The sequence below is a fragment of the Saccopteryx leptura genome, chromosome 1, assembly GCF_036850995.1.
Source record: "Saccopteryx leptura isolate mSacLep1 chromosome 1, mSacLep1_pri_phased_curated, whole genome shotgun sequence".
Taxonomy (NCBI): Eukaryota; Metazoa; Chordata; class Mammalia; order Chiroptera; family Emballonuridae; genus Saccopteryx; species Saccopteryx leptura.
In genome coordinates this window covers 292,087,591-292,109,716 of record NC_089503.1, presented here as the reverse complement: position 1 = coordinate 292,109,716, position 22,126 = coordinate 292,087,591, and the positions used below count along the sequence as shown (strand labels likewise).

General features: G+C 38.8%; 2 protein-coding genes across 2 annotated transcripts in view; one reads left to right on the top strand and one right to left on the bottom strand.

Moving 5' to 3' along the window:
- Positions 1-22,126, top strand: part of POLR3B (RNA polymerase III subunit B) — a 136,037-nt gene that overhangs the window by 29,585 nt on the left and 84,326 nt on the right. Inside the window, exons 10-12 of the mRNA XM_066356055.1 lie at positions 7,684-7,806; positions 10,594-10,713; positions 19,051-19,185. Coding sequence (XP_066212152.1) covers positions 7,684-7,806; positions 10,594-10,713; positions 19,051-19,185 — 378 coding nt within the window. The remainder of the gene's footprint in view (positions 1-7,683; positions 7,807-10,593; positions 10,714-19,050; positions 19,186-22,126) is intronic.
- LOC136389401 (large ribosomal subunit protein eL27-like) lies at positions 19,427-19,885 on the bottom strand. The gene has a single exon (XM_066361209.1). The coding sequence runs from the start codon at positions 19,862-19,864 to the stop codon at positions 19,457-19,459; it is 408 nt and encodes a 135-aa protein (XP_066217306.1). The 5' UTR covers positions 19,865-19,885; the 3' UTR covers positions 19,427-19,456.

Here is a 22,126-nt window from a genome sequence, read left to right as displayed (position 1 = left end):
TTTAACTGTGTAGAATTACATCTCCAGCAGAGGGCAGTATGCTCCTATACATCAAAAGAAATTTTTTGAAAGTTTTTGATGCTTGCTGTATATATTACTACATTCCTTATACCAGAAATTATAAATTGATTATAATGCATGTAATCTTATATCACTCACGTGGGAATGCACTAGACACATGCATTAATATCAGAAAACCTTTATTAACTACTCTTTTTGGGTAGATGACAAATGCTTCATAAGACAGTTTCTTTTGTCAAACTTATTTCATATTTGTGCTGTAAACCTATACATATATATAACTGACATAGATCTTTTTTATAATGGGCTACTAGCAATGTACATTTTAATGTAACCAGTACTTGACATTTCAAACTTCTACTTTTCTGATTATAAAGCAATCTTTGCATCATAAAAATTTAGAAAGGCACTGAAAAGTATAAGTATATTTTTCCTGATCTTTTTTTCTTTGCTTTTATAATATACACATTGATTTTATGTTTCACTTAATGAATTGTAAATAGTTTTCCATGTCTGTAAATATAAATCTACATCATTGCTTTTACAAGGTATTGTCTAGAAATTGCATGTGTATATCTTTATGCAGTTTCCTAGAGTGGGACACTTAGGTGTCATCCCCCTGCCCTAAGTGTTCACTCTTATACACAACCTTGGGTGTCCTTATACAGACATTTTTGTGCATGTGGTTGATTATTTTGTGAGATTTTATTCCTGGTAGTAGAATTACATCTTTTCTTTTAAAAATTTGGTACATGTTGCCACATTTTTCTCCTGAAATGTATCCATTAAATTCGATGTATAATATGAGTTATACATAGTATTTCATAAGTATATAAGAATTAAATATTTTAAAATTTCAGTTCAGACTTTTCAATTCAAATTTCAGTCACTTTTTCTGGTTTCTACTATAGGGATACTTTAATAATCCGATAGAAACATGTTTGATAACCACTATTTAGACTTTCCATCTGAGAGTTAGAAAGTGTATTGGATTGCTTAGAATCAGAAATATCTAGGTTGAATCCCAGCTTCTCCACTTATTAGTTATGCGACCTTGGGCAATTTCCCAATCTCTGAGTCTTGGATAATTCATCTGTAAAGTAGAATTTCACCTAAGAGGATAGTGGTGAAGAGCAAAAGAGATCCTGTATTTTTTGAAGCTGCCTGGAAAGTGGATGCTCTTTGTCTCCCCTTGAGTCTCCTTACGCTTTTAATGTTAGAAGCCCAGGAAAATAAACTGGGGTGCTAAGAAAGTCAAATCATTTCTCTCTTTGTGTTGTGTGGCCTTAACACAGACCTTGACAATCATTAGGACTTGATGGTTGTTGAATGTAACCAACAATTGGCTAGAAGCGACAGAAACAGCAGGGTTTCCAGAGTCCATGCTGAGTCTGAATATGACGGATAAAGCTTTTAAGATCTAGATCAGCCTTATTTATGTTCTTGAATCACTACAAAGGTTTTCCTGCCCATGAATCATCCCCACTTTACACTCTGTATTCCTGAGTATTCACAGTTGTGCTGTGATGGCATCGGCAGTCTGAAAGTTTTTGTGGAAAAGAATAAAATTTTAGGGGGTGCTGGGCATTGTTTTTGGATGCCAACTTACGTTGAAATTTTTTATCTTTAAAGAAAAAATATTAAACACTTAAAAAGAGCCGTTACAGTTCTTTTATTATCTGTAATAAAGATTACTTCTGGTAATAATAAGTTGATATCTGTCTACTTTAAAGAAAAATTAGAGATTTTTAAATATTAAATGTTTTAAGAATTTATTGCCTTTCTCTCCTTCACATAATATATTTCAACATGCCACCATTAACCTGTACATCATTTTCATCTGTTCATTAGTATTCTTTTTTCTTTTAAAAGTCACACTTTTAGTCACAATCAGTGTATATCCAAGGAGAAGACTTCATGCCACTTTTTAAAGAACATTTCTCCTTATTTTTGTTCTTATTGTTGATTGCCAGACTTGGTGACTGTGCTAAAACCTATTGTCTCTGCTATTTTTTCATAAGGTTATTAATATAGCATTCACTTTTGACTTAAAGAAGGTGAAATGATTTCAGATGTCTAGAGTACAAAGAGCTCCATGTAAAGCTAGTTTTCAGATGTCTAAATTATGTCTGTAAAGCAAAATGGTTGGGCATTTTGCTGTCGTTTCCTTAGCAATATGTCATTTATTTGTAGCTGTGACTTCAGAAGGCTAAATAGTCATAAAGCCAGTTTGGTCTTTGGAGGTAGAGTGCTTTTGATAATAGGCTGACTGAGTTATCACCCTGTATTTCAGTGTATTTTAGATACAGGAAGAGTTTAGTCTTTTAGAGGGCAGCTTTGCCACTGATCATTCTTTCAGTACACGTGGTGTCATTTACCATGTGTTTGTCATGTCTTTGCTTCATAGCTTAGCAATATTTGGAAGGCCTAATAGTCTACTTAGGTCTAGGTTAGGCCACTTGAAAATTCTATGCAATTATAAAATTACTCCTTAGATTCACCATCAGGACAACTTGAAGTGACAGTCCATATGTTAAGTGAAGATGGACTGTTAGTATTATTAAACACCTAAATAGGCAATCAAAAGATAGTCTTTTTGGCCCTGGCTGGTTTGCTCAGTGGGTAGAGTATTGTCCTTTGTATGGATGTCCCAGGTTTGAGCTTTGGTCAGGGCACACAAGGGACGTGACCGTTGGCTTCTTTTCCCCTCCTTCTCTCCCTCCTCTTCTGCCTCTCCCCCTTCTCCCCTTCTTCTCCCACAGCAGTGGCTCCACTGGTTAGAGTGTCAGTCCCAGACACTGAGGATAGCTCGATTGGTCCGAGCATGGCAGCCTCAGGTGCTAAAGAAAACTCAGTTGATTCAAGCATCAGCCCCAGACAGGGGTTGCCTGGTGGATCCCAGTCGGGGCACATGTGGGAGTCTGTCTTACTATCTCCCCTCCTCTCACTTAAAAAAACAAAAAGTAAATAAAAGAATTTTTTCACTTGAAGATTACTAAACTAAAAATTAATTATTAAAATAATCTAGGTGGTCTTTAATTCAGATGTTTTTAGATATTAATATGCCTCAAGAAAGGGGGATGATCCAGAAAGCTACTGCCATTTTAGTGCTAGGATTTTATTTCTGTCTCAGTAAGACCATTTCTGCCAAATCATTTGTGTGCTTTGTTTGGTATCAGTCCTATGTAACATATAAGCCCAAAACTCTTTTAGTGTTTGAGTTTTCCTCTAAGAAGTGGTGTGTGTTGTTCACAAAGTTTTACATCTAAAGATTTTAGAGAAAGGTGCTTAGCTCCTATTGCAAGTTAGTTGCCTTAGTATTTTTTCTCTTATATTTTGATTTCATTGAAACCCAAATAACAGTATTTTGAGAGATTGACAGGTAAAAATTAACTTATATTCTTATTAGCTTCTCACAGGGAGCTATTCTCTTCTGATATTTGTGACTGGCTACTTGGAGAACGTGTAGATGGTTATACATATATTCCATCACCATCACAATAGCTGCAACTCAGTCCACTTGATCAAAAGATAATCTAGTTTAATTTACTTTTCAATTTTTTAAAAATTAGGACTGGGCCCTGGCAGGTTGGCTCAGTGATAGAGCGTCGGCCCTGTGTGTGGATGTCCCAGCTTTGATTCCCAGTCAGGGCACACAGGAGAAGCACCCATCTGCTTCTCCACCCCTCCCCCTCTCCTCTCTCTCTCTCTCTCTCTCTCTTCCCCTCCCGCAGCCAAGGCTCCATTGGAGCAAAGTTGGCCCAGGCGCTGAGGATGGCTCCATGGCCTCTGCCTCAGGCGCTAGAATGGCTCTGGTTGCAACAGAGTGATGCCCCAGATGGGCAGAGCATCACCCCCTGGTGGGCATGCCGGTGGATCCCGGTCGGGCGCATGAGGGAGTCTGTCTGACTGCCTCCCTGCTTCTAACTTCAGAAAAATACAAAAAAAAAAAAGGACTGATAAATATCTACTTATATTGATATTTCATACCTATATAACTTTTAAGGGAATGCTCTGTTAAAGATAGACCTGTTAAAGATAGACCCCAGTGAATAGTTGCATACAAATCTGTAAACTTTTCTTTGTCCATAAAACATCTTGAAAAATTAGCAAGACACTTACTGTAAAACTGAGCTTCCTAAACTTTCATATTTTAGAAAGGAATTTGATGTGCATATTCCCATGAGATTCAAAAGTCAGATAAACGATGGAAATAAAGAGCTGTTGAGGACAAATATGTACTACACAGACCAGGTAAGGCAGGAGTGTGATGAATGAGAAAAATTAAGACAGGACACAGGAGATTTGGGAAGGAACAAACAATAAGGTATTATATGAGTCTGAACTTAGATGTAAGCTTCACTGGTGTCCAATGACTAACTCTCATCCTTACTTAGGAATGTTTGAAAACATTCTTAGACCCTCCAATTTCTGTTTTGCCACCAGAATGCTTGATGTGTGTTTTCATCTGTAAAATAAATCACTTTGAATCTGAGCAAGACACTAAATCAAGGAGTCTGAATTGCTATTTATTCATGATTTAAATTTATTTTTAAAAAGTTTTCTTTGCTGGTAAAGGTTATCCCTGATCAATATTATTACTATCTGGATTTGTATGTGCTGAATTTCATTCTAGCCAAGAGTAGTAAGTAGAGACAAGAGAAGGAGAGTAAGACTGGGTTTTTGTTTGACCTTTGAACAAAGGCGATAGATCCCTGATACTGAGTGACTCTAGGAGCAGCCACTCAAACACCTATGGGCTAAGCGGGCACTTTCCAGAGAAACAAGAAGAAGGAAAATAAGAAGGAATTCTTTACCTTAAATCTGGGTAGAAATGGCAGTTCCACCATAATCCTGCACCTTCTACTGAAAAGGGGCATGGAAAACTGTCATCAGTCTTACTTACAGGTAGTAAAGGAAAGCTATACTTTCTAGTAAGACAGTGACTTTTCTATTTGACTTTCAAAGTTCAGACTCCAGATAACTTTGAGTGTTGCATACTATTTGCAGCAACATACGTCAAACATTACCTTGTTATAATGTACAAACAGGAAAAGAATGGAAGAAAAGGAACAGGAAATGGAAGAGGAGAGAGGCAGAGGGTTACTTGTCAAACTTGGCCGTAAAGGATGCCACTAATAGTTTCCCTCTAGCACCAGAAAGTCTCCGCGTAGGGCGTGGCTCCCCAACAGCTCTAGAGGGACCGCATCTGCAGGGTCTCCCTTTCTGCCAAATGAGTTCATAGCTCCATACACTGACTCCCAGGCTCCTTGAAAGAAGAGCGCTCCCAGATGCTGCTGTTTTGCAGTGCTGGCTCAATCAATATGTATACAACTTTTTTTTTAAAGGATTGTGTACTGACTGAATACATTTAAAAGAAATTATATTTTGAAACCTCTTCTGCCATGAACAGAAATGACATCTTTTTACCATGCTATTGGTTTTTAAGTTAAGCTTCCTAATGCATAATAAATATGTGGTGGATTAAAATAAGTAATTAGGATGATAATTTTTGAGGATGGCTCTCCTTTAATTGATGAGAGGCTAAGTACTTTTTTTAAAAAAGACTTTATTCATTTTAGAAAGAGAGAAAAAGGCGATGGTGGGGGTGCAGAGAGGAGAGAAAGCATCCACTTGTAGCTGCTTCTCGTGTGTGCCTTGACCAGGCAAGCCTGGGGTTTCGAAATGGTGACCGCAGACTGCATTCCAGGTCACTGTTTTATGTACCGTGCCACCACAGGTCAGGCGAAAAGCTAAGTGTTTTAATGAATGTGTGTAATTTTTAAAAAAAGAGAGTTTATGTCTAGTGTCCATTTTAATACATGCATCATATCAAATTAGAGATAAAAATATGCAAAAATTATAGTACAAAAAAGATTTGTATTCGGAAAACTACTCACTAAACAAAGAAAATTGAACAACTTAACACTTAAAAAATATTTTAAATTTAGATAATTTAATTCCAAAATTTGGTCTATTAATAATCTATGCTACATAACAAGTTATAGCACAGTTTGTGTTGGGCAGGGATTTGGGAGTTGCTTGGCTGGGTGGCTCTGGCTAAGGGTCTTTTATAAGTCAAGATATGAACCAAGGCCACAGTCGTGTGAAGGCGGATTAGAGCTGAGGCTGCATGTTCATGACGGCTCGCCCACATGGCGCTGGGCCTCACTGCTGGACCTCTCCAGGCTCGAGTGTCTTCATGACTCGGCTGCTGTGTTTCTGCAAAGGAACACTTTGAGTGACAGGAAGCCAGAAGGCTGTTGTGCCTTTTATGACTAAGGCTTCAAAGTTGTACACTGTCATTTCCACATTTTTTCTACAGAAGTGTCATTAGGGAATTGGTCTTCACCTTTTGAAAGGAGTGTCAAAGAATTAGTGAACATTTTTTTAAACCACCACAGTTGACTTAAAAGGAGAACATAGCATATATTTAGCTCCCCACAAAAAAAAATATCAAAACTTTCAATTATGTTTGATCTGATACTAAAGTATCCATGTGAAATGTACAGAGTACAGACTAAAATTCAGTTGTAGAATTGTAGAATTTTGAGCTGGAAGGGACCTGGTGGTGCCCTCCTTTGATAAAAATGAGAAAACTGAGGTGAGAGAGGTAACTTGACAGTCGTGGTTATAAGGTCTATTGTTGACATTACATTAGGATGGACACTTCAGAGAGGCGCCCTTTCCGTTATACTCAGGGTAATGTTGTTGAAGGTCTGTACGAAGTGGGATTCAACTTAACCTTTGTCTCTTACGTGTGGAGAGAGAACTGAGAACCAGGCCATCAAAGCCTAACGAGAAAATTATCTCTGGTTCTGTTTTCTCTGTATAACTAAAGGAAGAGTTTTAATGCAAACATAACTTTTAAGAAGCAGATTATTCCTCTGCCAAGAGTGGACTAGTGCGATTGTGCTCTGGTTCTTGATATGGCAGAATTCCAGGCAAATGTGTGAAGGAGTGAGCCTTCGCACCATATGGAATCTACAAAGACCTGCACTGCTGGCTGCCACCTTGAAACACTTAAGTGGGTTTCTTAAACCTGTTAAGTGTATTCTTAGTTTTTTGTGTGTGGGGTTTTTTTTTTTTTTTTTGTATTCTTAGTTTTTAAAAGACTTCTTTTAAAACCTGCATAAAGTATAGCTTGGTTATCTCTAAAAGAGTGAGGTGAAACATCCCTTAGGATAAAAAATTCTTTTAGCCTGAATGTGAATGATTTGACAAGTTTCAGAAAAATCATTTTTTTGACAAAATTAATTGAGGTTCTGTTAATTTTCAGTAGTGCACATTTTCTGATTTGCTCTTTGGCTGCTTATTTTTCTTCCTCCCAGTTTGTCTTTGAAATTGTGACCAGTGCCTCCACTGTATTGCCCCACCTTCTTTTTCATGATGGAGCTCATAGGGTTTTTATACATTTTAGAAGATAGTACACATACAGAAAGTATTTGAGAATGTTTGTTTTCCTCTTCCTAATCAAAATTTCTGTTTCAGGTTCTTCTGCAGCTTGGGCTATGGCTGCCAATGCCAGATGGCACCATTTCTGAGGAAAGAGCTAGCTTTTGCTTAGAAGTAATACCCACAAACAATGCCAGATTAGCATAAGCAAATGTCAGTGAGTTAACACAAAGCCAACACTCTTTCTATCTTTTCTTCCCTTCCTAGGCCATGGGTGTTGAGAGTGACCAGGAAATTGTGCAGATGATTGGAACAGAGGAGCACGTGATGGCTGCATTTGGGCCCAGTTTGGAAGAGTGCCAGAAAGCTCAGATTTTCACACAGATGCAGGTGTGTCTTTTCATCTTGTCCTTTGCTGTGACAGGAATTGGAGATTTAATGCTGCTCATTGATAAAGCATGGCATGCTGTGATTTTTGGGGGTGTAGCTTTGGGAGGGATGTTGGGGAGATAGAAGGAGTGATAGAGAAGCTTCTCTGACTCATTTTTTCAGGGATTTTAGGGAGGAGTGTGCCTAGACAATCATTCTTGGGTGTCTAAGAAGGGGGATATGTGGCCAAGAGGCTTTTGTTCTGATATGATAGAAGTACTCTCTTTTTTCCTTATTTGCCTGAGTTATATATATATATTTAAAATTACAGTGAATCTAGTGTAGAAGACATTTTTTTTTTCATTTCTCTTTACTATCCATTTTTACTTCATACGTCTAACGCTTTTGCCATCTAGCTGTATGTGATTTCTGTCTCTTCCTGAATTTTCAATGTTATCAGCAAGAAAGGCCCAGGATCAGAGACCCCTTTACCACTACAGAACCTTCATTGACCTGCTGAAGCACTCTTAATTGGAACATGGGGATTTTAGGACAAGACACCAGGATGAAGATAGGGAGCTATATATATATATATATATATATATGGGAGCTATATATATATAGACATAGGATATATAACAGCTATACTTAGGATTTTTAGTCCAGTATTTGTGAAGTGCTTTGCTAAGTAGAATCAGTGGTGACATCCCTAAGAACCATCCTGAGAGGTGGGAATTTCCAGCTATGGAAGTGCAGTAGTGCTTATTGATCCATATGTATGTTGTCTATTCTGTGGGTTACTTACAAGGCGTAAATTCTAGGCTGCTTTTTCCTTGTTACCTAAGACACTTACAGAAATAGCATTTTCCCACTTAAATCTATTAGTGTGTGTTCAGAAAAATCAAACCCGTCTTGATATTTTCAAAGACTGAGTCAAACATATGGGAAGGGTATTGTCGTATGTAAGGATATATAATTTCAGAGGACAAATTAGTAGGGATATTCTCATTACTGTCTTCCTCTTTTTCTGCAGTTAATTAATAGTTCACTCTGGTTATTGGGCAGGCAGTATCAGGAAAACTTGTTGGGATTTAGGAGGTTTTATTTTTGGTCTTTATTGAAAGTGAAATATTTAGTGAGCATGAAGATAAAAATGTTAAGAAATACCCAGTAACTGGCTTAGTTTGGGGAGATACACTATATCCTTTAAAGCTGTGTAATGCCCTGGAAGAGCAATTTGCCTTAATGATACCCCACTGAATTTAATGAGATCCATTATTCATTTTTTACACCCATCCTCATTGTCGGTCACATAATCCTAGCATCATAAAGTTGTGTGAGTTGGGGCTAAATAGTGGGTTGGAAAATCACTCATTTATTTCTCTTAAATAGCTACTGACAGAAAATTTTACTAACCGAATCAGAGAAGTTCAATTAAAAGATAAGGAGAATATGTAGTTAATAAGAAAGCTTGAGCTCAGGGTCACTGGCTTGAGTGTGGGATTGTCATTATGACCACTTGGTCACTGGCTTGAGCCCAAAGGTCACTGACTTTAAGCTCAAGGCCTCTGGCTTGAGCAAGGAGTCACTGGCTCTGCTGGAGCTCCCCGGTCAAGGCACCTATGAGAAGCAATGAACAACTCAAGTGCCACAACTACAATTGGATGCTTTTCATCTCTCTCCCTTCCTGTCTCTGTTTCTCTCTCTGTGTCTCTGTCTCTTTATCTCTCTCTCAAGCCCACATGTGCTGAAATAAATAAATAAATAAATAAATAAGAAGAAGAAATTGGCCACGAAAGCATGGGTTTATTTCTGGACTTTTTATTCTTTCCCATTGATCTATTTGTCCTTATCCTAGTATCACACTGTCTTTCACTATAGTTTTATAATTGGAATCAGATAATGTAAATTCTCCAACTTCTTTTTCAAGATGGTTTCTGCTACTCCAGGTTTTCTGTATAGTCATATAAATTTTAAAATCAATTTTTGTTCTATAAAAGCCTGCCAGGACGCTGGCCGGTTAGCGTACTCATTTAGAGTGTCATCCCGAAACACCAAGGTGTGGGTTCAATCCCTAGTTAGTGCACATACGGGAAGTGACCAGTAAATGCACAGCTTAGTGGAACAACAAATGAATGCTTCTCTCTTTTTCTCTCTCCCTCCCTCCCATCCTCTCTCCCTCTCTTTCTCTCTTCCTTTTTCTGTCTCTCTAAAAGCAATTGATAAAAAATAATAATAATAAAAAATAAAAAGCCTGCCAGGAGTATAATCAGCAGTTACGATGCATCTATTGGTCATTTTGGAGAGAATTTTAATAGTAAGCCATCTTAACACTATTAAATGTTCCAGTCTATGAAAATGGCATAACCATCAATTTATATAGATTTTGTTTTCTCTCAGCAATGTTTTACAGCTTTCAAGTTAGAGGTCTTACATGGTGTGATTCTTTCTTGAGGGGAGAAAAGCACTACCTCAAAATATTAACTGTAGACTGTGGTTTTCTCTAGGTGGAAGGTTTGTGACTACTTTATATATATATATTTACTTATCTATATTTTCTAAATTTTCTACAGTGAATATGTATCAATTTTATAGTAAGAAAACAAATAACAAAATAAAAAAGGAACCATTGTATTAGATACTATATAAGTTGTTTTGCTGTTGATTTTTGGCTAGGCCCAGTACAGCTTTCTCTTTAACCGGGATCCTTGTCTGTTTTGCTTACGGTGTTTTGTATAGATACATGCTTAATAAATATCCTGCAATGATCTCATTAAACATTATTATACTATATTCTGGCTTTTATAGGCATTAAAATACATAGGTAACAAAGTAAGAAGGCAAAGGATGTGGGGAGGTGGACCAAAGAAAACCAAAATAGAAGAAGCAAGAGAGCTCCTGGCTTCTACCATTCTAACCCATGTACCAGTGAGTACCTTTGCAACTCTGATGACTGTGGGTCTGCATTTCTGTTAAAATTTTCTGAATACCATTTTACATTAGAGGACTAGACTGCCCCATGAGGAATACTCTTCCCTTGTTAACACTTTATTTGTACTGGAAGAATGTTAGCTGTATTTGTACCATCATCATGTTTATTCTCTCCTGGTTCTTTCAGTCTAATGTTATAGTTTATATATATGTGTGTATGTGTGTGTATATATATATATATATATATATATGCACTCATACATATGTTAATGCTGCTATTCCATTTCATGCTTTCAAAGGATGTAGATGTTTGTTTTTTATTGAGGTATAATTAACATACAGCATATTAGTTTCAAGTATACAACAAAATGATTCGATTTTTGTATATATTGCAAAGTGATAACAACAATAAGTCTAGTTAACATTTGTCACTATACATAGGTGCAGATTTTTTTTCTTTTTATGAGAACTTTTAAGATTTACTCTCTTAGCAACTTTAAAACATGCAGTACAGTGTTATACACTATAGTCGTCTTTATATTTTAATAACTGGAAGTTTGTGCCTTTTGACTCCCTTGTCTTTAATGTTTTTAAATGACTTAAAACAAATTTATGGTGGCTTGCCCATATGGATACTTTTTTATACTGTGATAAATTATACATAACAAAATTTACCATTTTTAAGTAAATAGTTCTGTGACAGTAAATATATTTTTGTTGTTGTGTTACTCTGGTAGATGCTTTTTAATGTACTACATGAGTTCATCTCCTAGACCTTGAATTTTAGAGTTCACATGGTCTAGTCTCCTTCACTTACAGTGAAGATTCTCAGGTCCAGGCAAGTTAGATGATCAGCCTTGTCACCCCCCTGGTTAATGGTCAGAAAGAGAGCTAGAAGCCACTTTCTGACCCTTGATCCAGTGCTTAATACTTATTTTTTATTAACTTATCATTAAACAGAGATCGGTCATGTTGGCAAGAATGATCTTCCCCTACTCCTATTTAATATGTATCCTATACTTTTTAAAGTAATGGAAATATTTGTTAGGCCAACTTGTTAACCAAGTAGTGTGACTAAAGATGAGCTACCATGTTTACTCTTTATGAATGATTTAATTCAGGGGTTGCAAACTAGGGCTGATTATGAATAAAGGAAACTTGAGGGATCTGTGGGAGTGGACAGTGACCACCTAAATGCATTCAAATTCGATTTTCTTATTTTGAAACACCTTGTGAGCCTAATAATAAAGGTCTCTGTGATTCTGCTTTTCAGCTGCCATTTATTTGTGTATGTTCTTGATCTTATGCAAATAATTAGAAAAGTCTTAATGTTAAAGCTTGGTCTGAACTAAATTTTAACTTGGACGATTGGAAAAACAGTTTAAAACTCAAATACCAAAAATGAGAAATGGATACAACGAGGGCTTTAGAACCAGAGAGTCAAGGGTCCAAATCCTGGTGTCTTCCTAGCTGATTTACTCTGGGCAAATCATAACTTTTCTAAGCTTCAGTTTTCTCATCTGGACAATGAAGCTAATACCACTTCCTCACGTGGTTGTTGTGATGATGCAGTATTTGTAATATATGTAAACCATGGTTTCCCGGCTCCCTGGCATGGCTGTCGAGTTTCTATTAGGAGCCCCACTTACTTTTCTACAGGGGTAGGCAAAAGTAGGCTTAGAGTTATAATACAAATAAATGATACAATAATTAATAAATAATACAAGAATTGTTTCACCTACTCACAACTGTAAACCTACTTTTGCACACCCCTGTAGAGTAACTGAGAACTATTAGTTAATTACAGAACCTTAACTCATAGAATGCTGGCTATTCTGACATTTATTTATTTAAATCGACAAGGTAATCATTGCTAGTTTAATGTGACTGCTATGGGCCTAAAGTGCCATTTTAAAAGTTTTGTTGTATATAATTCATTAAGGTAAAGTCAGAATAGATAAAACAGAAAAAGACCTTCATTTTCAAGAATGGTTTAGGGCAGAACAGGGGGTCCTTGGGTATGACACAGTTCTGTTCCTACGACAGTGATGTAACCTGAATTTTGGTGTAAGTTGAAACATACCCTAGCCTAACACAAACGGGAGAGTTGCACCTTTAACAGTCCAAAATGGCGTAGATAAGCCTACTGGGGAACACCAACTCCCTCACTCATGCGCACATTACTGCGTATTCTTCCACCACATGCAACCAAACTAGTTTGCCCGTGTACTTCGTAAGTATGATGGTAACGGCATAAGCCAAAACACTGACGTCTCAGTTTTTTTAAGTTTTTATAGGCGTGAGCATTGTCAACTTGAAACTTTGTATTTACCTAAGTGTAATATTAAAGATGATTTTAGGTGATACAGGGACATTTTTTTTAACTTTTTTTTTTTTTTTTGTATTTTTTTGAAGTGAGAAGCAGAGGGGGCGGGGGCTGAGGCAGACAGACTCCCACATGCGCCCAACTGGGATCCACCCATGTGCCCACTAGGGGGGATGCTCCCCATCTGGGGTGGAGCTCCGCTGCAGTCGGAGCCATTCTAGCACCTGAGGTGGAGGCTATGGGGCCATCCTCAGCGCCTGGGCCAATTTTGCTCCAATAGAGCCTTGCCTGGGGGAGGGGAAGAGAGAGCTAGAAAAAAGGAGAGGGGGAGGGGTGGAGAAGCAGATGGGCACTTCTCCTATGTGCCCTGGCCAGGAATCAAACCCGGGACTTCCATACGCTGGGCCAGTGCTCTACCGCTGAGCCAACTGGCCAGGGGATACAGGGACATTTTTGAGTAATTCTGTACTTATTAGAAGAAATATAACTAGCACATCAAATCCATTTTTTGTAGTATTGGGGATCTTATAGTACTGTGTTTCCCTGAAAATAAGACAGTGTCTTATATTAATTTTTGCTCCTAAAGATGCACTAGGTCTTTTTTTCAGGGGATGTCTTATTTTTCCATGAACAAGAATTCACATTTATTGTTGAACAAAAAAATCAACATTAATATACTATAGTCAACTATAATCATGTCATCACAAACATCAGCATAACCAGCCAAACTCTGAATTCCATCAAGAATTTCTTGTGACTCTATTTCCATGTACAACAATCTACCCTGTTTCCCCGAAAATAAGACAGTGTCTTGTATTAATTTTTGCTCCTAAAGACGCATTAGGTCTTATTTTCAGGGGAGGTCTTATATTTCTAAACTTGAAAAAAATTGCACTAGGTCTTATTTTCGGGGAAACAGGGTATTGTGTGGGATGAAATATACTTAAAACATTCATTTATAAGTTGAATAAGAATACTAAGTAGATAATTTAAGTATTAAGATGTGACAACAATCACAGTGGTGGTGTGACTTAGATTTGGAAAGCAGTGGTTTAGATGTGTCTACATAAAGGGAGAGAAATCGGCAAGAGCATTCCCCAGCACTTGTACCTGAGGGTGGCCTGCAGAGGCTCTAGGTTGGAACTCTGGCCTCTCAGTTCCTCAGAGGCAGTGGTTCTTAAAGTGCATTTTCAGACTAGTAGTGTCAGCATCACCTGGGAACTAGTTAGAAGTTCTTGAACTTGATGTCAGACCTACTGAATGAGACACTCTGGGGGTGGGCCCAGCAACCATCCAAGAAGCCCTCCAGCGGTTCTGATCCACACTAAAGTTTGGAAACTGCTGCTCTAGGGGTTTTTCCAAGATGTCTAGGACCTCTCTGTTCCCCAGTGTAATAGTAAAAGGACTCCACAGATTTTTTATGACAATTTTTCTTTGTCAGTGTTCCAAACTCATTTGGTAGATCTTTCTCTCCCTCTTTTAGATAATCTACAGGTTAATATCCCACAAAAGGATAGCCTGAACTAGTATTATTGGCATTCTGCCAAAAAGTGATGTCAGCCACCAGACTAGAGGGTTTCTGTTCTCCATATCTATAGGAAAAGTGGGCTCAGTCTGAACTAATTTTTTCAGTTTAGACCTAGGGTTTACTTTTCAATGTATAGTAGTTAAAAAGGAGGTGGGTGAAATGAGTTCTGGTTCAAATGCTTTATAAAGTGCTGCGGGATATCTGTTATAAATATGCATATTTATTTCTATTTATAAATGTCTTCAGAGAATCTGCCAGTATTTATGCAAAATGAAAACATGAAATAGACTTTGCTAAAAGTTGAAAATTTTGCTAATGAAAGTTGGCTTCATTTTTTTTAATTAACAAGAAAGGTCAATACAACTAGAAGAGTTACTTTTTTAATGTAACTTGCCACATTAACATCAGAAGAAAACTGAATTAAATAGATCTGAATGGAGGATCATATACTTTTGTAAATATCAATTGAGAATGTTCATTACTTAAAGCTGCCCAGACAGTGGGCTTTTCTGCTCAGTGGTATGGTAATTGGAGTTATGGTTATAGGTTTTTTGTTTGAGGGTGGACAAGAGAGTTTTCTCATTTTTTTTTTAACAGAGAGAGTCAGAGAATGATAGATAGGGATAGACAGGAACGGAGAGATGAGAAGCATCAATAATTAGTTTTTCGTTGCGCGTTGCGACACCTTAGTTGTTCATTGATTGCTTTCTCATATGTGCCTTGACTGCGGGCCTTCAGTAGACTGAGTAACCCCTTGCTGGAGCCAGCAACCTTGGGCTCAAGCTGGTGAGCCTTGCTCAAACCAGATGAGCCTGCGCTCAAGCTGGCGTCCTCGGGGTCTCGAACCTGGGTCCTTCTGCGTCCCAGTCCAACGCTCTATCCGCTGCGCCACCACCTGGTCAGGCGAGTTTTCTTTTTTTAAGGGGTTTCTATTTATTTACCTTTTTTAAACATAAGCTTGCTTTGATTTATATTTATTTTTATTTTAAATTTATTGTGTTGACATGGTTTCCACTTAATATAAACACCCTCTATCCCTTGTCCCCTCACCCCAAAGAGATTTTTCTTTTTAAATAACTAAATTTATTCCAACCTTTCTTATTGATGTAATTGTTTTGTGAGAACAAGATAACATAGCTTTTAGAGCTACTTTTTATTTTAGCCACTGTAATGCCAGTGGCCATGGCCAGCAGGTCCATATTGGATTCAGGCAGACAGTAGAGAAACTGCGGAGCCGAAAAGTGTTGGGCCATTCTGTTTAATAAAGTCTCACAGTGGCAGACAAGCACACAGGCAGGGAGGGGAAACCACCTCTCAGGCAAACAAACCGCAAGAATGGCCCCTCACAGTAGCAGGCAGGCAATCTGCCACCCACAATCCCCCATCTCTCTCGAGCTCAAGCAGCCTTAGCCTTATAGAGGCTGTGCACACGTGCCTCTGCCACGTGCTTACACACTAATCAACCAAAAGTGCTTGCAACTAGTATACCCTGTGAGCAAGCCTAACACGGCTGCCCCGCATTCCACCCCTTTAGAGTTGCTCGCCTCACAATAGGTATATTACATACAGACCAAAAGTGACCATTACAAAGGTACCCTATACAACTGGAGGCCCACCTCCAACTCCCCACCCCATGGTGCCAACAAGGCCACCCATCTTAGGTGGGAGGCCTGTACAGTCAAGGGCCATGTCCATTGAAACCAAAAATGTCCTTGGTGTGTCTCTGCAATTGTGTGAGAGCAGCTTCCCGGGTGCAGGAGGGCATCCATCAGAGCTGCCCCCCATTAGGGTCTCTCATACTGTCCAAAGGCAGCATGTCCATTTATCAAGGAAGCCAGTGCCCCCCTCTGGTTGCAGTACAAGAGTCAGTCCATGATAGACAGCCCAGCTGTCCACAAATCACCGTGGTAAAGGTCCATTATAGGCAACTAGGTTCACAAAGGCCTCAGGCCTCCTCCCTCATCCCTGCCGTCATACCAGCTCCGAAGACGCTGCCCCAAGGAGGGGAGTGTGGCCACAGTGTCCAGCCTCTCCACCTCTGCTCCAGAGAGCATGATGCCATCCTCTAAGCCCCACAATCACAGCAAGCCCACCAGGGGCTCAGTAGCTACTCTTTGCTGCTGGGTTTTTACCTTCTGTACAACCACTGGCCAAGCTCTGAGTGTGTGGACGGCAGCTTCAGCCTGATTCTCCTCATCCTCAGAGGAGGAGCTGGAAACGCCTGCTTCCCCTGACTCAGAGCCGCTCTGGCACAGCTCCATCTTCGGCTGCTGTGGCTGCCGGCTCTCAGCCTGAAGCTGAACACGCAGTTGTTCCTCCAACAACTGCTGCTGCCAACGTTCAACCTCCAGGGCAAACAGCCACTCACAAACCCATCCAGCCTCCTTCTCCAGCACTCCCTCCAGTCAAGCTGTTGCTGCCACTGGGTCCGCAACTCACCCTGGAGGTCTCGACCTCGGGCCACCTCTCACACAGAGCTCTCGGTTTCCTCCTGTACCACTGTAAAAAACACCCAGCCTATGGCCCCCAAAAGGACAGCCATGGGGAACCATATACTGGAGAACAGTGACCACTCCTTTATTTCACCCTTCACGGGTGTCTGTAGCTCCATACCGATCTGCTTCAGATCCTGCCGACTACACCTGCCAGTGGCCACAGCTAGGCAGGTTCACACTGGATTCAAGCACACGGTAGAGAAACTGTGGAGCCAAAAAGCGTTGGGCCATTCCATTTAACAGAGCCTCAAAATGGCGGACAAGCACACAGGCCGGGGAAACCCCTTCTCAGGCACACAAATAGCAAGAATCGTCCCTGACAGTGGCCAAAAGGCAATCCGCCATCTACAATCTCCCATCTCTTGAGTGCAAGCACCCATATCTTTATATAGGCTATGCACACGTGCCTCTGCCAGGTGTTCACACACCTAATCAACCAAAAGTGCTTACAGCTGGTATACCAGTGAGCAAGCCTAACACAGCTGCCCCACAACCACATTCCAATGATAACATTTCTTTGAAAGAGAATGAGTTTTTTTGAGATATATAAGACTTTCTAACACCTTATATTATTTAGTGTAATTCCTTACTAGCAACAACAAAATGTATGAAGGAAAATGGTTGCTGATGTTCTTTTAAATCAAGATTCCCTGAATTATTCTGACATAATGATAAACTCAATAAGATCTCATTGAAATCTTACTCAATGATTAAGGAAAGTAAAACAAATTTTATAATATGACTCTTCTATAGAAAAGCCTGTAAATAGTCCTTAGAATTGGCAAAAGCTAAGACTATACTATTAGAACTCCTCATTTTGGATGTAGAAAAAGAGTTTACCTAGTTTCCCAATGTTTTTGTCTTACAGACAAGCCAGTGCAATTATTTAACCAGTTTCGATTTACTTACTTACTGAGCCAGATTCATTCATATTGATCTCAGAGTTTGTACTAGAGAAGATTGACTAAAACATCTGCAGTAAATTCATTCATCAATCTATTCATTCATCCAATAGATATTTGAATGCCAGACAATGTTTTAGTACTAGTACTGTCATCTATTGTTATATAACAAACATTTCCAAAACTTAATGGCTTGTGATAACTGTTAATTACTCTCTCTCACAGTTCTGAAGTGGTTTGACTGGGCTCAACAGTTGGAGATAGTGTTTCTTATCTTGGGTCTCATAAAGTTGCAGACAGCAGCTGAGGCTAGAGTCATTCGAAGACTCAGCTGGGCTGGATATCTAAAATGTTTCCTCACTGATATCTCTGGCCTCTCAGTGCTTTTCCGAGTAGTCCCTTTCTCCCCAACAGTGTCCTAGACTTCTCACATGGTACTTCAGGCCTCTAAGAGGAAGTGGAAACTGCTAGTTTAAAGGCCAAGCGGGAATGTATTCTACCTCTTAATGAAAGAGTGACATGAAACATATAGAGAGGGAAGGATTTTTTTTTTTTTTTTTGATAGAGACAGAGAGAGAGGGATAGATAGGGACAGAGAGACAGGAACACAGAGAGATGAGAAGCATCAATCATTAGTTTTTTCCTTGTGACACCTTAGTTGTTCAGTGGGGCTACCGCAAACCGAGTAACCCCTTGCTCGAGTCAGTGACCTTGGGTCCAAGCTGGTGAGCTTTGCTCAAACCAGATGAGCGTGTGCTCGAGCTAGCGACCTCGGGGTTTCGAACCTGGGTCCTCCACATCCCAGTCCGACACTATCCACTGCGCCACCGCCTGGTCAGGTGAGAGGGAAGGAATTGGTAGTGGACATCAATGAAGAAAAGCTACTACAGGTACTGAGTGCAAACATGCAGAGTCTTTATCTTAGTCTCAGGAAGTTTATAGACTAGTTGAATTTCTTTGAATAGTAAGGATCATAATTCATTATTTTCTTATTTAAATATTATAACATTGATTCTTTTCTTGATGCACCTGAAATTATAATATACATTGTCTTAGAAATTTTCTCTAATTTCTGAATTACAGGTTAAAGAATTCAATTTTCGAGCTAAATGTATCTATACTGCAGTGATGGTGCGAAGAGTGATTCTGGCTCAAGGAGATAATAAAGTTGACGACAGAGACTATTATGGTAACAAGCGATTGGAGTTGGCAGGACAGGTAATTATTTTATATCACAAATCTTATTTTCTTTAATAAACTTAATTTGGTAAGAGATAGTTGAATGGAATATACTTAAGGAGGGATTTAATCAGTGAAATGTGTGTGTTGCTACAGAAATTGATATATGCCTGCTTTTGTGTATGTGCCCTTTAACTAGGAAATAGTTCATGCATATAAGACTGTACATTACATGTATGTGTGTTTGAGTTTTAAGATTTTTTTTTTTTTTTTACTTTTTGGATTTTTAATGACTGAAACAAAACAAGACCTAAAACTGCAGCTTCTGGAAGAACCATTTGATCTTGCCGGTCTTGTACCTCTCTTCAAACTTGACCTTGGCCTCCCTTTGGGCCTTATATTTCAGAGCGGGGTCTCTGAAGACATCCTTATTGACAGTTTTGTCCAAGGGGATGTCCACAGAGTACCTTGTGGCCATGAGGTGATTATAGTTATAAACTTTCACTAAAGACTTGATCTTTGACCTCTTGGCAGTTTTCTTCTTGCCCATGGCAGCTGTCACTTTGCGGGGATAGCGGTCAATCCCAGCCACCAGAGCATGGCTGTAGGGGCGGTCTGAGGTGCCATCATCAATGTTCTTCATGATGATGGCTTTGCGTCCAGAGTAGCATCCAGCCAGGACCAGCACCACCTTCCTGGGTTTCATAAACTTGCCCATTTCCACAGCAGCCTCTCGGGCCTAGAGAATTTTAAGATTCTTAAAACAAGTATTCACATGTTCCTGCTCAACTTAAGAGAGAACTAGAAATTTTAAATCCTCTGTGTACTCTCTGATTCTTAGCTGCCCCTCCCACCTGTCCGATGTGGAGGCTCGGGCTAGGTGCCTGCCTAGTCACCCTAGTGGACAGAAAACAATCCCAACACATTCCCGAGCATTTACTATGAGATTAAGTGGAACACGGGTCCTTTTCCCCAGAGCATCCCTCAGCAGGCCTGAGCTTCAGATGCTGGTTTCAAGGTTTTGTTTGTTTGTTTCTTTCTTTGTTTTTAATTTATATAATTTTATTATTTTTTGTTTTTTATTTTTATTAATTTTAATGGGGTGACATTAATCAATCAGGGTACATAGGTTCAGAGAAAACATCTCCAGGTTATTTTGACATTTGATTATGTTGCATACCCATCACCCAAAGTCATATAGTCTTCCGTCACCTTCTATTTGGTTTTCTTTGTGCCTCTCCTCTCCCCCATCCGCTCCCTTCCTCTCCCCACTCCCAGTAACCACCACACTCTTGTCGATGTCCCTGAGTGTCATTTTTATGTCCCACCTATGTATGGAATCATATAGTTCTTAGTTTTTTCTGATTTACTTATTTCACACAGTATAATGTTATCAAGGTCCATCTATGTTGTTGTAAATGATCCGATGTCGTCATTTCTTATGGCTGAGTAGTATTCCGTAGTATGTATGTACCACATCTTCTTTATCCAATCATCTATTGAAGGGCTTTTTGGTTGTTTCCTGTCTTGGCCACTGTGAACAATGCTATGATGAACATGGGGCTGCATGTGTCTTTACATACCAATGTTTTTGAGTTATGGGGGTATATTCCCAGTAGAGGGATTGCTGGGTCATATGGTAGTTCTATTTTTAGTTTTTTGAGGTACCACCATACTTGCTTCCATAATGGTTGTACTACTTTACATTCCCACCAACAGTGGATGAGGGTTCCTTTTTCTCCACAGCCTCTCCAACATTTGTTATTACCTGTCTTATTGATAATAGCTAATCTAAGAGGTGTGAGGTGGTATCTCATTGTAGTTTTGATTTGCATTTCTCTAATAGCTAATGAAGATGAGCATCTTTTCATATATCTGTTGGCCATTTTTATTTCTTCCTGGGAGAAGTGTCTGTTCATGTCCTCTTCCCATTTTTTTATTGGATTGTTTGCTTGTTTGTAGTTGAGTTTTGAGTTCTTTGTACATTTTGGATATTAGGCCCTCATCTGTGCTGTTGTTTGAAAATATTATCTCCCATTTAGTTGGCTGTCTGTTTTGTTGTCAGTTTCTTTTGCTTTGCAAAAGCTTCTTAGTCTGACGTGGTCCCATTCATTTATCTTTGCCTTCACTTCCCTTTGGAGTCAAATTCATAAAGTGCTCTTTGTAACCAAAGTCCGTGAGTACTTTAGTACCTGTGTTTTCTTCCATGTAATTTATTGTTTCAGGTCTTATATTTAGGTCTTTGATCCATTTTGAGTTAATTTTAGTACAAGGGGACAAACTGTAGTCGAGTTTCATTCTTTTGCATGTGGCTTTCCAGTTTTCCCAGCACCATTTGTTGAAGAGGCTTTCTTTTCTCCATTGTGTGTTGTTCGCCCCTTTACCAAAAATTATTTGACCATATACATGTGGTTTTATTTCTGGGTTTTCTATTCTGTTCTATTGGTCGGAGTGTCTATTTTTCTGCCAATACCATGCTGTTTTGATTATCGTGGCTCTATAATATAGTTTGAAGTCAGGTATTGTAATGCCCCCAGCTTTTTTCTTTTTCCTTAGGATTGCTTTGGCTAATTGGGGTTTTTTATAGTTCCATATAAACCTGATGATTTTTTGTTCCATTTCTTTAAAAAATGTCATTGGAATTTTGATGGGAATTGCATTAAATTTGTATATCGCTTTGGGTAATATTGTCATTTTGACTATATTTATTCTTCCTATCCAAAAACAAGGAATATTTTTCCATTTCATTATATCTTTTTCAATTTCCCTTAACAATGCTTTGTAGTTTTCATTATATAGGTCCTTTACATTCTTTGTTATGTTTATTCCTAGGTATTTTATTCTTTTTGTTGCAACCTTGAAGGGGATTTTTTTTTTTAGCTCGTTTTCTGATGTTTCATTGTTGGCATATAGGAAGGCAATGGACTTTTGTATATTAATTTTGTATCCTGCGGCCTTACTGTATTGGTTTATTGTTTCT

Coding starts and splice junctions, on each gene's coding strand:
- LOC136389401 (XM_066361209.1), bottom strand. CDS start 19,864: ATGGGCAAGTTTATGAAACCCAGGAAGGTGGTGCTGGTCCTGGCTGGA.